General features: G+C 41.1%; 1 protein-coding gene across 1 annotated transcript in view; it reads right to left on the minus strand.

Moving 5' to 3' along the window:
• Positions 1-4,002: 4,002 nt before the first annotated feature.
• The window catches only part of LOC143639908 (uncharacterized), a 33,073-nt gene continuing 21,376 nt past the window's right edge, over positions 4,003-15,699 (minus strand). Inside the window, exons 2-4 of the mRNA XM_077107937.1 lie at positions 13,397-13,819; positions 13,014-13,312; positions 4,003-4,061 (exon numbers count right to left, since the gene is read on the minus strand). Coding sequence (XP_076964052.1) covers positions 4,003-4,061; positions 13,014-13,312; positions 13,397-13,819 — 781 coding nt within the window. The remainder of the gene's footprint in view (positions 4,062-13,013; positions 13,313-13,396; positions 13,820-15,699) is intronic.

The raw sequence follows: 15,699 nt of genomic DNA on the forward strand, positions 1-15,699 counted from the left end.
CCAGGGCACAGGGCCCCAAGGCAGGTGGTGACGCGTACCTTCAGCCCTGGTCGCAAACTGACCATTTTTGACTTCTGTGGTGACCCGGCGTCCTCTCAAGGAACCTCCGGGGGGGGGGGGGGGGGAACACAGGCTGCGCAAAGTCACCTGAGTCCTGGAGCAGAGAACTCTCGGTGAGGAGCAGAGTTGCTGAGGAAAAAACGCCGGAGATTGCGGAAGCCCGCTTTTCCTCTCCCTCTGCACACTGATTGGACAGTTCCCCCAGCATCCGGGATGGATGGCCTCCAGGCCCGCCTCTGCATCGTGATTGACAGCTAACACCATCCAATCACTGGCTGAAACTGGGTAGAGTGACAGATTCTTGGCCCTAGCCTTTTTCCCCCAAGAGCTTTTCAGCTGTGCTGGGAACTAATCCACGTGGGAAGCCTTGGCTTAGCCTCTGGTACAGAGGTGACACCTGGGGCTGAGCTAGGCTTCAGCCCTAGAGTGCTTTCTGAGCATGGCGAGGGCCTGGGTTTAACCTCAACACAAAAACAAAGCACAGTGGGCTGGGGATGTGACTCAAGCGGTAGGGCGGTCGCCCGGGTATGCGGCCAGGGTTGGATCCTCAGCACCACATACAAACAAAGATGTTGTGTCCGCCAAATACTAAAAAATAAATATTAAAAAATTCTCTGTCTCTCTCCTTCTTTAAAAAACAAACAAACAAACAAAAAAACAAAACAAAACAAAACACAAAAAACCCAAAGCACAGCTTCTCAGGGAGGTTGAGAGTGGAGCCCAAGGTCAGGTCAGTATCTACAAACAGTGAGACCCTCTCTTTGTTTTTTTTAATTTTTTTAAGTTGTAGATTATACAATCTTTATTTATTTCTTTTTATGTGGTGCTGAGGATCGAACCCAGTGCCTCATGTGTGTGAGGCAGGCATTCTACCACTGAGGTACAACCCCAGCCCCGAGAGACCCTCTCTTAAAATAAAATGAAAAGGGTGGGGATGTAGCTCAGAGGTCCCGGTGAAGCCCCACTGGGTTTATTATTTATATATATAATGGGACCTCAGGCAAATTAGAAAGACACTGCCTAGGAATGCTCTGTGGGTTTTCCAAGATCAAGAGTCACCCCTCCCTTGGACAGGTCCTGCTCTGAGGTAGAGGCTGGTTTTTTAAAAATGGAGTCACATCAGTTTCTCACCACCAAAAGTCTTGGGACAGCATAACCCGCCTCAGAGAATCAGTGAGTGTTCAGCTCCACCAGGCTCCGCTTTTGGAATCTCTAGGGTGCTGGACTCCAGGCTCCATGGTTGCACTCAGGGCCTGGGGTATCTGCATACTAAGCCAAGGGGACCCGAGGCCAAGTGTCTTCTTACTGAGGATCTGTGTGATGGTGCTCTCGGCAGGACCCTGGTTCTTTTGCTGCAACAGATAATCTGTTTTCACTATTCCAAATCAGTTCTGTATTTTTACCATAGAACACTAGAGTTTCCCATATTGCCAGGCTCCCCTAAATCATTGGGGAGTGGGTGTGATTGAAAATATAAGCAGGAGGCTCAGCCCCCTCAACTCAGAGCTGGAATCCCCTGAGGGTGCTGGAGGTGGAGAAAAGGTTTTTGTTTTTAATTTGGAAATTTGAATATTTGCGTTTCCATAGGTGCCCGGACTTATACATAGGGTTACATCCAGAAACCCCAAATACTGTACATGAGGAATGCATTTGCCAAATCTCACCTGCGAACATCTGGGATTAACAGCCCAGTGCATTGTATGTTTGTTTCCTCTTCATTTTTATTTTATTTTATTTTATTTGTGTTTTTTGGTACTGGAGATTCAACTCGGTACACTTTTTTAAAATTTATTTTTAATATTTATATATTTATTTTAGTTCTCGATGGACACAATATCTTTGTTTGTTTGTGGTGGTGAGGATTGAACCAGGCCGCACGCATACCAGGCGAGCATGCCACTGATTAAGCCACATCCCCAGCCCCTCAACTCAGTACACTTAACCACTAAGCCACATGCCCAGCCTTTTTAATGTCTTTCATAAGGTTTTGCTGAGTTGCTCAGAGCCTCACTAAGTTGCTGGGCCTGGCCTCCAAATTGCAATCTGCGTGCCACAGCTTCCCAAGCAACTGGGATTACAGGCGTGCACCACCGGGGCAGACAAGACTATGTTTTTTGAGGAGACCCTGGGTCCTCGGAGCAAAGATGTCTTAGAATCTCAGAAAGTAAGTATGTTGTGTGCTGCTAGGTAGCCTATCAAATATACTGACCATGATCGTGAGTTACAAATGCTCTAGGGTCAGAGGGAGCTGCTTCCCTGTGGAGAGGTTTTTGAGGGAGGTTGCTTGGATAGGGGAAGTTGAGAAAGTTCAAAACAGCACATAACAGAGAATATTGTTATATAATAACAGTTTAAATCATAATGTAATAAAACATAAGTTCTACATTATGATTTCCAGTGTATTTTAATGCACAATGTCAAAAATCATGTAGAACTCAAGTGTAATGGTGCACAGTGATAATTCTAGTGACTTGGGAGGCTGAGGAAAGAGGATTGCATCTTGGGGGTCAGCCTCAGCAAATTATCAAGGCCCTAAACAACTTAGAGTTTGTCTTAAACTAAAATATAAAAATGGGTATGCAACTCAGTGCTAAAGCACCCTGGGTTCAATCCCTGGTACGAATACTATTAATAGTACTACTACTACTACTACTACTACTAATACTACTAATAATAATAATACAATTTTGTTGATATATTTGCATAATTGATAGCTTAACACTTATGGGGTAAGAACTTGGAGCCTCTGTGGGGACTTGGCCTAAAATGTCAACAAGTGTCAAGGGTGTGGTTGGGCCTGGAGGGGATGACCCAGCCCAGAGGATGCTGATGATGTCAGAGGTGATGAGGTGGGCGGGTGACAGGAGACAGAGGTGGCCCAATATGTGGGCTTTCTGTTCCACAAAGCATGGTATTTGGTAAGGAAGTAGGGCTCCTAGTGTTGACAGCTGCCATTCTTTCCTTATCCCAAGATCCACTGGATTGGAGTTGGATATGGCCATCAGGCAAAAGTGGAGATGGCTACAGGTGGTGATTGACATGAAGTCATTGATGAGTAGTCAGGGTCTGTGGCCTACAAGCCCCCAGGCTGGCTGTTTTGTTACAGCAGCCTAGGAAGACTAATACAGTGACACACCAGCCCTCTGACCATTGCAATGACCTGAGTATGGGAGTCCCCCCCAAATTCTTATATGGAAATCTTTACCCCAAAGGTGATGGTGTTAAGAATTAAGGGCTTTGGGGAAGGGATGGGGTCCTGAGGGTGGAGCCTTTGTTGCTTCTGAAAGCCATAAAGAGAGATTTAATGCCTTGTCACCTGCCATGTCTTAAAAGCATCAGATTTGTCCTGTGGGGCTTTCCTCTTCTACATTTTCAAGTCTGTGCAATTTGGAAGCTCCATCTGTTTGCAGAGTGGTCTCCTCCAGGCTTGATCAGAGTCTTCTGTCTCAGCCTCTAATTGCAGGAAGTTCTGGTCTCTTTGCTGGGTGCTCAGAGTGGCCCCTGAGGGTGCATTTCATTCAGTGTGGTTTGTGCATTGTGACTTTAAGTGCTGATGTGGGGATTCACTGGTCATCATGCAAAGAATGCCTGAGGACAGAGTGAGGAGCTGTTTGGACCAGGCTCCAGCTCTTTCCACACAGAAGGTCACTACCCTTGGTCTTCTGTGTCACACCAGCACAGGGGGAAAGGGCCATGGCAAGGCTGTAGTCATGTCCTCCAGAGGTTGTGCAGGATGCCCAGCTGCTGGGGAAGGGGCTCAGCAACCACTGATACTCCTCCATGGCCTGCTGGCCTCTGCCCATCACCTTGTGGAACCAGGGTCCTGAGTTGGTTGTAAGGACAAGTGTCTCCCAGGGGTCTCTTCAGAGGACAAAGAGCAAAGGCAGGTCAAGCTGGACCACTCGATCCCAAACCACAGCAGACCCCTCCCCCTTGGCAGGCTCAGGAGCCCTCTGGCTGGAAGATCAGGGTTAGGAATTGCCAGTTCCACAGGGTTGTGCCTGTGGAGGGACAAGGATCACAGAGAGATGATTGAGGACAACAGCAGGAATCAGCCTGGTCAGGAGGTGAACAGCACCAGGGGCTGTGGCCTATGTGTGGGTGGGAAATAAGCTGTTCTGTCCTCTCCAGAGCAGAGAGATGGTTGCCTCCAATTAGATCCCGTACAGACACATTTCACTACAATGAGACCTGAGAGTGTAACATCCAGAGAGCAGCTACTGCCTGACTATTTACACCTCAGAAAGGAAAAGCCGCCCATCAAGATGTACCTGAACCAGGACTGACGACTGTCTGCTCAGCCTGCTCTGCCCTGGTGACCTCTACACCACAGGTGTAGCCCATCAGCTCCCAGCCCTGCCCAGCTACTGGTTGACCCCGAGTTCCTTTAGCTCACATCTTCTTCCAAAACTATTTTCTTTTTAGAGAAACACAGCTTAGTTTAAAAAGATTCTTAGAAATAAAAATTACTTTAAAATCTTATTTCACTCCAGTCAGAATGGCAGCTTTTAAGAACACAAAACATTATGTGTTGGCAAGGATTTGGGGAAAACGGGACACTCATACATTGCTGGAGGGAGAGAAGGTTGGTGCAACCAATATGGATAACTCTATGGAGATTCCTTGGAAACTGGGAATGGAACCACCATTTGACCCAGATACCCCATTCCTGGGTTTCTACACCAAGGAATTTAAAACATTATATTAGAGTGACTCAGCCATATAAATATTGTTAGCAGCAAAATTAATAATAACTAATTTGTGAAACCAGCCTAGATGCTCTTTAATTGATCAATGGATTAATAAACTGTGGTATATATGCACAATGGAATATTATTCAGCATAAAAAGAGAATAAAATTAGGGCATTTGCAGATAGATGGATGCAGATGGAGAATATTATGCTAAATGAAGTAAGCCAATTTCCCCCAAAAAACAAATTCCAGATGTTTTTTTCTTATATGAGGATGCTGATTTATAATGGAGCTGGGGGAGAGCATGGGAGGAATGGCAGAACTTTTGATAGGGTAAAGGGGATACATGAAATGGGAGGGCGGGTATGGGGGTAAGAAAGATGGTGAAATGAGATGGGCATCACTATTTTAAGGACATGTATAAAGACACAAATGGTGTGACACTACTTTATGTACAACCAGAGTCATGAAATATTGTGCTCTATGTGTACTAGGAACTGAAATACATTCTGCTGTCATATATAAAAAAGCAGAATGAAAAAATAATTTTAAAAAAGTCCTAGGAATGTAAACTTGGAGACTTTATTATTTTTTTAACGAGAGAGAGAGAGAGAGAGAGAGAGAGAGAGAGAGAGAGAGAGGGAGAGAGATTTTTAATATTTATTTTTCAGTTCTTGGCAGACACAACATCTTTGTTTGTATGTGGTGCTGAGGATTGAACCCCGGTCGCACACATGCCAGGCGAGCGTACTACCACTTGAGCCACATCCCCAGCCCAGCTTGGAAACTTTAAAGATATTTATTTTAGGGCTGGGGATGTGGCTTAAGTGGTAGCGCGCTCACCTGGCATGCGTGCGGCCCGGGTTCGATCCTCAGCACCACATACAAAGATGTTGTATCCGCTGAAAACTAAAAAGTAAATTTATATATATATATATATATATGATATTTATTTTAGGCTCTGTGTAAATGACATTCAGGTAAGCTCCAAAATTCTATTTTGAAAATGCCCTGTTCCTTCCAATAGTGAGAAACCGAAAGGCACAGTACCTCTGGTCCTGTAGCCTCTTGACAATCTCATGAACATATTTTCATTCCTTGGATATTATGAATAGGAAAATATTTTGACAACCTTGCCATGGTCTCAGAACTCCTTTAATGTTGTAATACCTGACATTCAGATGGTAAACATTTTCAACTGATTCCATTAATAATTTATTTCCTCTGTTTTCTACTAATATTATTGTTCAGTGTTCAATCTCCGGTATCAATTTCTCTTTCATTTTCACTTTTTTTCTGATTGTAGATTGTGGGTTTGAATATTTCCTCACTGTGATGATTTAGCCCTTCTGATTGGATTATAGGTTTCTTTGTCTGCTACATAGATACAAATGGGCAGAGTAGGTTTGGAAATGCTGGCATTCCAGGTTACAGTCACCTCCTGGATGGTTAACTCAGGGTCAATGAGGTTGGAGTTATTAGAAAAAGATCTTAGCCCCTTCCCAATTAGCCACAGCAAAAAGGGGTGGTCTAGTGACCGGGCCCAATTTACCTGGGCCATGGCACTGTGGATGGTTAGTGCTGTGCATAAAAGTAGAAAAAAGCCTTGCCCAGGAGAAATAGAACCGCGACCCTGGCTATTCTCCAATATTTTTGGACTGTTGAATTTGCCCTTTTACATCCCTCCATGTGATACTGTGACATGTCTCTCTTTGGGGTCCTCATGCCCTCTTGCAGTTTTGCTTCCTCTCTTCTTGTATTGTGCAGCAGGCCATCATGTCAGGTAGGCATCCAGGGTCAGACATGTCAGGCTTGGATCCAGATGAGCTTTGGATTTTTTCTGGGAAGACACAAGCAAATCCCCTAGCTAACTTCACCATGAGTGGTGAAGGCTCCTACCACTGATTGGTAAAGTGGTCTTTATATTGTACTAAGTGTTAATGAGAAGGCCCAATCAATGGGCCAATGTTTGAAGCTAGGTGTGCAGTCATCATCTTTAGGAACTGTTAAGAAATTCAGAGTAAAAATGATAGTCTTAAGAATACCATAGGGAGATGATGAGAAGGTGCTGTATCACCGCTTTTGTTCTCAAATGGCAGCCTTTAGCTCCTTGTGGGCTCTTTTAACTTGCCACAGAGGGCATAAGGAATGCCAGTGGTATGTTTAATATTTCACTCTGCACAGAAATCCTTAAAGGCCTTGCTGGTAAATGTGAGCCATTAGCTGTTTTTATTTGGGAAGACCCTCCCTTGGGTGTAACACAGTGCAAGAGGAGAGAACAGACTTGTGAGAAGCTGGTTTACTCTCTTGTTCCTCAACAAGAGTTTGTATTTAAATTTATGTCCAAGTGTATATCTTAGTGGTGGGAAACTTGCCTCATAGGTGACCTCTCTGGTTTGGATACTCAATACTGCCAAAGATCAATGTGTGTGTGTGTGCGCGCGCATTTGTGTGTGTTTCTTCTTTTTGAAGTTTAAAAACCTGGATGATATGAATTCCATTTATAGCAAGAATTACATATTATTAGAATATAAACAACTTTTGGAGAATTGTGAATTTTGTATAATAAAATTCTTATTTTTCAATGATTCATCAGAAACTTATACCAAACGTTTTCCAGTTAGAAATACTCTAGAAAACCTTAGTAAAATAATCTATTTTTTCTCAAACTAAATATTTTTAAGATCATCTTGTAATATGAGCTAAATATGACTGTAAGTCTTTGTGTCTAAGTGCTCACTTTCCATCACTCATTTCAGTAAATGTATGAGATGTGGCAGGTAGAACTTAAAGTGTCATTTGACATACAGTGTGGATGTGCAAGGAGCAGTGGCTATGTGGAATGTAATTGGATTGTGTTCTGAGCATGAGAAGGATGATAGAAGGCCCTCCATGTACCTAATGCGGCTCATCAGACTGTACCCTGGGCTGTCCATATTATATCTCACCTGCCCTCACCCTTGACCTCTGCTGGCACCTCTGAGTCCTCATTGATGTTCATTCCCTTACTAAAAAAGCATTAGTTTGACATGTGACATCAAAAATGAAGAGTTCAATATTTCTAATGAGTTCTCTGCTGAATTCGGTAATGATTTCTATAAATTGAAAGACAATTAATAATGGTTAAATGTATACAATGAGGGGAAGACAATATAAAACTTACTCTTTTTGATTAGATCCATTACTCAACAAAATTGTTTTTCCTGTTTTGGATGTACATAAATAATAAATTAACAATATTAGAAGATAAATTGAATATACTGAAATTGTTATGCTGAATGCCAATCCAGGTAGACAATTTCCAATCTTGTTTCAGCAAGAACAAGAAAAAAAATCTTCTCATTGATACTTCATTAACAGAAAATACACATATTTATATTAAGTGGACAATACACAATTAAAGTCTTATTTCAAATTACACATGTTTATAAGACAATTTTGTACAGACCTGAAAAGTGTATTTATATTCTAGATTGTTTTTAGTCTTTACACTCTTGGTGGGAAGTAATATTATCAGTTACTATGCATTGTTGAAAGGACTTGTAGCTAAGTCCCGGGGAAAGAGGCAGATTGGTTTTTTACATTACACAGAACAGACCCTCTGGCTCCATCTGCTCAGGGCCCCAACCTCTCTTTGTTCCTCAGGTTGTAGAAGATGGAGTTGAGCATTGGGGTGAGGTGGTATAGAAGATAGCCAGAACCTTGTCCTCTGCTTAAGACCAGAGGGATCTTGGTGTTTATAGTAATATGCAGGACCCTTCCTGCAGCACAGGGCAAGCACTGAAAAGCAGGACTCCTGGAAATTTATTGGCTGTAGGGTCAAGAGGGGTATTGCCTTCATGAAGTAGCTCCAGGGTGCTACAACAACTGGGGACTTCACTTGGGTCATGACTGCTGGGTAAGGAAGCTCTAAAGTCTCTAGGAACCTTGAAACTAGTGCTCCTGAGTTCTAATCACAGACCCTGCTGTTACAGTTAAAAGAAAAATTCTTGGCTACCATCTAAAATCTTTTGCCAGTGGAGGCTGCATTAGTGATGTGGGGCACATGAGGCTGGACACCCAAGGTAGATTCCAGGAGCAGACTCATTGACTGCAGGGCTCAGAAGGGTATCACATAAAATTTTCTGGACCTTGATGTTGAAATTTCATTACCTTTACAGCCAGTGGGAGGGGGTGGAGATTTACATTTTTTTTGTCGGAGGCTACATAAAAAATTTTTTTCGGTTGTTTACAGAAAATGAATTTTTAATCATTTTTGAGATTATTCAGAGGCCTTCCAAGCTTTACAAGAAGTAACATCATCACATCTTCATTCTAACACATATTGATTTCTTTCCAAAACCTTTTCCTGATATTTGTTTTAAAGAAAATTATGGTGAGGGTCGCTGGTAGAGCTTACTTAAGATTCTTAGGTGCAGAAGGGGGCATCAATACATTAGGACATCTGACTGGGACCCTCCTTACCTAGTTTTGATCACATGCTGTGTTTGAAGAAAATCATCACACGATGTTCCCAGGGCAACTGAGGTACCCTGAACACAGAGAGAAGTCCAGCCTGGGTTTTCTGGCATATTCGACCTAAGTATTAATCAGGGTTAGAAAAGCTAAGTTGGATGTCAGTGTTTAAAATTCCCTGCTGTTAAAGATGTTTAAGAAGAAAGGGACCAGGTGAAAACATGGGGGAAAACCTGTAGAGCTGCTTCCACCAACGTGGTCATCAGTGGGGTCCACACACATAGCAGCAGCAAACTCAACACCTGAGATAGGGGAGGGCTCAGTGCTAGAGTGCCTGTCTAGCAGGCACAAGGCAAGATTGGGTTTCTGACACCAGGGAAAGAGAAGAAATAGAAAGCCACTCAATTAAGTACAGGGCAAAGTATATTGTGAGAAGGTGCCTCTCCAAACAATACATACAAATTACAACTTTAATGTGCCTACATACAACACAACACATAAGACTTAGAACAAACACGAGTGACAGAGTGGTAGTCCCAGAGTCATTAACGGGCCAATAAGGCACCAAGGAAAAGGAAGAGGCCAGTTGCAGGTCACAAAAGGGCACATCTCTATGGTCCCAGCTGCTAGGAGGCTGAGGCAGAGTGACCACAAGTTTGAGGCCAGCATCACCCCATTTCAAAAAATAACAACAAAAGGGCTAGGGGGAAGCTCAGTGGTGGAGCACTCCTGGGTAAAATCTGAAGGAAAGAAGGGAGGAAAGGAGGAAAAAAGAGACATTTAGCCAATCTGTACAAAATGCTGGGAGTGTAAAGGCCTCAATTCACATACACAATGTGAAGCCAAACTTTAGAAAGACAAAAGAATAAATTGAGAACTCATGAAGTAATAATTAATTTTTGAGAAAAAGTAGTAGGCAGCAACGTTGTGGAAAAAAAAATCAAAGAAATCAATAGTTGCAGGATACAGTGAGGATAAAAGAACTGCACGAGGGAGGGCATGTAGAGAAAAGGGTGACTTTATCCTGTACATGTGTGTACACGGGGGTGTGAGTGTGCATGTGTGGGTGGTACAATTCCCCCCTTTCAAGTGTTTGCTTTTGTAGTTTCACTTGGTGCTCTAGAGAACACTCACATGAGCACCAGTCCACCTTCCATAGTCTCTGTGACTCTGCAAAGTTGCACAGCTGGTGTCTATTGCACAGGGAACAATAAAATTGTTTGTTAAAAAAAATCTGTAATTCTCAGTGATTACTTACATTTTATTTTATCATAAGATCTTAACAGAAATGAATAGTTTGATTCCTTAAATACTAAAGCAGTTCTCCCACCCTGTTTTCAACAGAAATTATCTAAAATAAAATTTTTTTTCAAGTGGACTTCAGTTTACTCCAACTGGAAATACAAAAATTTGAAGTATAAGGTGTGAATTAATGTCCTTGTGATGCTCAGAATCATTCTAGAATCTTAGAGCTTGAAGGGCATTAGTACACATAAGCACATTAAAAAGTAATTCTCGCCCCTGAATCAATTAGGACTTGGAAACTCTCAGAAAGAAGGCACATATTGATTTACATCAAAGTTTCAAGAAACATTCAGGAGCCAGGCATGATAGCACATCTGTAATCCCAGTGGCTATAGAATGAGAATCACAAGTTCAAACCCAGCCTCATCAACATACTGAGGCCCTTGGGAAGAATTTAAAAAGCACTTCAACAAAAACTTAATAAATAAATAAAAAGGGTAGGAATGGGATCAGGGCTTATGCATTTTAGATACGTCGATGGTGGTGGTGATGAGGATTATGATGATAATTACAATAGTAATGTTTATTTTCTCTTCTATGACCCTGGTAATTATATTTAAAACCTCTCACAATTTTTATTTTGTCACAACATATATGAAAGTCATAAAAGTGGGCAATATGAGAGAAAAATAGACTCAAGGGAAGGAGATGAAAACTCTAAAAAAGAATTAAAATGCTGCAAATACAGGTTAATATATTTTAACTACAAATCTTGTGTACTATTGTATAGCATACTTCTATGTACAAAATCATACTACACACTAGATTTTGCACACACATACACAGTAAATATAAGATTATGTCATCATATGGGGGAGTTGACTAAGATGCAAAAAATATATAGAGAAAAATTAAATCTAACAAGAAGAGATATTTAACTGGGAGAAACATGTTGCTTTCACATCTTCATGCTGACACAATTCCTACATCCACTCCAGGGTGAATTCTCCTTGCCTCTGAATAGAAAGAAATGAAGGCACACACCCTTTTTACACACCTACACTGGTTTTCTCAGAAAAAGAGGATTCTTGCTGAAGGGGTTGCATGACTGTAATTCCACTGGAAAAGCAGGCTGAGGCAGGGGATCACAAGTTCAAAGTCAACCTCAGCAACATAGTGAGGACTTAAGCAATTCAGTGAGACCATGTCTAAATATTTGAAAAAAAAAATTAAAAAGAACTAGGATGTGGCTCAGTGGTTAAGTGTCTCTGGGTTGAATCCATGGTACCAAAAAAAAAAAAAAGTAAAAAAAATTAAATTAAAAAATTCTCAAGTCTATATAAGTCTAAATGGATCTGAAACAATTGAGGGTCTCACCACATTTTTATATACAAGGCTTATCTCCAGAGTGAGTTCTTCCATGATGTTCAAAAAGAACATGGAAAAATGAAAGTGTTACCACATTCTTTAAAGAACAGAAGGGTTTTCCCTGATGTGAAACCCTTTATGTCTTTGAAGGAAACCAGGAAAGCTGAATACTGCCCCACATGGCTTTTCCATAGGATTTTCTACAGTATGAGTCCTTTCATACAACTGAACAAAACGGAAACACTTACTTGAATATGATTTATTCATTTTGGCATGAATCTTTCAAGAAGAGCCTTCCCAGACCTTATAAAAAACTGGGAAAATTAGAAGACTTTTCGCATTAATCACATTCTCAGGGCTTCCCTCTGTATTGTCATATATGAGAAGGAAAGCAGGGCTGGGATGGGAAGCTGACAGAATGTCCCAATCTTCCTCATTCTGAGGGATTGTTTTCCAGTGTGAGTGAAATGACTTTGAAGGCAACAGGAAAAAATGGAATGATTTTCCAAATTCTTCACATTGAAAGCTTTATTCAGTTGGATCTAATAGTGTTTGCCTTTAATCTCGGAGACTCGGGGTCTGAGGCAGAAGGATCACAAATGTGAAGCCAAACTCAGCACCTAAGCAAGGCCCTAAGGAACTCTGCAAGTCCCTGTCTCAAAATAAAAAGGAAAAAGGTTGTGGCTCAGTGATAGATGACTCCCAAACTAAATACCCAGTACTATTTATAGGTAGGTAGGTAAGTAGGGAGAGAGAGAGAGAGAGAGAGAGAGAGAGAGAGAGAGAGAGAGAGAGATTTGGACATGTGAGCACTTTCTTCTCTTTGAATGTGACAAGAAATATTGATTTACCACATTTCACATTCAAAGAATTTTTCTACAGAAAACTTACTACACATTAAAGAGGGAAACATTATTAACATAAGACTTTTCCAATTGTTTTCATGAGTATGATTTCTTTGTATGGGATCCTTCATGTAAGTGAAGCTGAGCAGATGTAACAAAGGCTTTTCCACATTGTTTACAACCATAGAGCTTCTCTCCAATATGTGTTCTCCCATGTCTTTGAAGGTCACTGGAACTAGTAAAGGCTTTGCCACACTGCTCACACTCATAGGGATTTTCTTCAGTATAAGTTTTTTCAAGTTTGGGATGGTAACTGGAACTAGCAAAGAAATTGAGACACTGCTTACATTCATAGGGCTTCTCCCCAGTATGTGTTCTTCTATGTATGTGAAGACTACTTGATGTAGCAAAGGCTTTGTCACACTGCTTACATGCATAAGGCTTCTCTCCAGTATGAATTATTTTATGTAACTGAAGGTCAGAGGAACGAGCGAAGGCTTTGCCACACTGCTTACATGCATAAGGCTTCTCCCCAGTATAAACTGTTTTATGTGAGTAAAGGTTAGAGAATCGAGCGAAGGTTTTTCCACACTGCTTACATTCATAGGGTTTCTCCCCAGTATGTATTCTTCTATGTATTTGAAGGCTACTAGACCTAGTAAATGCTTTGCCACACTGCTTAAATGCATAAGGCCTCTCTCCAGTATGAATTATTATATGTGAGTGAAGCTCAGAGGAACGAGCAAAGGCATTCCCACACTGCTTACATGCATAAGGCTTCACCCCAGTATGAATTGTTTTATGTGAGTGAAGGCCAGAGGAATGAGTGAAGGCTTTTCCACACTGCTTACACACATAGGGCTTCTCCCCAGTATGAGTTTTTTCATGTGAGTGAAGGTGAGTGGATGTAGTAAAGGCTTTGCCACACTGCTTACATTCATAAGGCTTCTCTCCAGTGTGAGTTTTTTCATGTGCGTGAAGGCTCCCGGATATAGCAAAAGCTTTGCCACACTGCTTACATTCATAGGGCTTCTCTCCTGTATGCACTCTTCCATGAATCTGAAGGTAACTGGATGTAGAAAATGCTTTGCCACACTGCTTACATTCGTAGGGCTTCTCTCTAGTATGTGTTCTCTGATGTATTCTAAGTAAACTGGGGTAAGCAAAGTCTTTCTCACATACCTTACATTTGAAACGTGCATTCCTCGTGTGTGTGATCCTGTGCCTTTGAAGACTTGAGTGTGAAACAAAGGTTTTATGATCTTGTTTACATTCATAGAGTTTTTCTCCATAATGAATTCTTTCATGACTTCTAAATAAAGAGGAGAAATAAAAGGCTTCCCCACATACCTCACATTGAAAAGGTTTACCTCCACTTTGTGTTCTCATGTGTCTTTGAACACCTGTGGGAGAAGATGAGGCTTCAGCACATTGTTGATGTTCATAGGGTTGCCACCCAGTATGAGTATCTTCATGCCTTTGAATGTCACTGGAACAACTGACGACTTTCCCACGTACTGTACTTTCATAGGGTCCCTCTCCAGGTTGTATTAACATTTGTGTGTGAACACTTTTGAGCGAAACGAGGGATTGCCTGTAGTGTTTAAATTCACATGGCTTCTCTTCACATTCCTCATGCTTGTAGCATTTGTGTCCAGTGTGAGATGTGATCTTCCTATGAAGGAATGAAAGGCATATGAACTCTTTGGCACACATATAAGAACCACATGAATTTACTGTATTAAAATTTTTCTTTGTCCAGTTAAGAACTGGAATTTCATTGAAAATTTTTCCAAACTATCTTCTTGGCCGTTGAAGTTTACCACATGTCTTCTTTGAAGAATGACCAGCACATTATCAATGCTTGATTCATTCATGACTTTATGCTTATTTATAGGTTCTAAGCTTACATTACTACCAACATCAGGTAAAGGCTAGGTTTCCTGATGTGTTCAAATTGCCTGAAAATCAAGAGATTGAAAGGAAACAATCTTTGCAATGCAGCCTCTCTATGGTGATTATCCAAATAGTGATATTCACATGCAATTTCATATACTTTTGGCATATCAAGTACTTGGAAAAGACTGAATATCTTTTACACTTAAGTATATATTTCTGGTAAAAAAAATCTTATAAGAATAAATACATTTCAAATTGTGCATACTTCTTGAGTTGGTCTGTTTTAAAAATTATACAACATTCTCAGATTCTCTCAAGAACTCCTCTTGTGGGTACAATTACCTTAGAATGATCTCAGAATTTTTGATCTCATCTTCAATGTTCTTTTCATCCAATTTGTTTTATAAAATGAGAAACCAGAACAATATTTGTGAAGTTTTAGGAGACAGAAATGCTTTGCCAAATTGTAGGTGTCTTTTATGCTGCAATAATTCAACAATGTATTCCCTTTTCATGTTGCATATAAATGACCAAAATAAACATGAGTTCTCTATTTGATTAATTAAAAAAACACCATTATTACCTATAAAAGCTAGGTTTCTGAGGACTTCCATCATCATATCTCTGTAAAGGTTCTTCTGGGAAGGATCCAGCAATGCCCACTCCTCCTGGGTGAAGTTCACAGCCACATCCTCAAAGCTCACTGAGGTCTAAAATATCCCACAAATGTTTACTGGAGTTCAGGAGAGATTTACAGCAGAAGAAATATGTACTCAACATGCTTGATGTCCACAGGATTCTCTGAATTATTGGTTTGGAAATTCCATGATTTGGTCCATCAAAGTCCTTCCTGCACTCAATTCCTCACACACATTTTAACACTAGAATAAGACTACTCAGAAGGAAAGCAACTAAGTGTTTACTTCCTTCCACTGGTGAGTTGATAGGAAGTAAGACAGTATTCTGAGTCACTTTGTTGGTTACACCTCTATTACATGTCCTAACCGCCTTCTCTGCAGTGGAGAGCTAATATTATCATCCCCAATAGTACTTAACCTTAGGAAAGAAAGCTGAGTATAAAATTGTTACAATCACAGAACTCAGCAATTGAGAGGGATTCTGTCAACCACAGTG

Source organism: Callospermophilus lateralis, assembly GCF_048772815.1.
Source record: "Callospermophilus lateralis isolate mCalLat2 chromosome Y unlocalized genomic scaffold, mCalLat2.hap1 SUPER_Y_unloc_1, whole genome shotgun sequence".
NCBI classification, from domain to species: Eukaryota; Metazoa; Chordata; class Mammalia; order Rodentia; family Sciuridae; genus Callospermophilus; species Callospermophilus lateralis.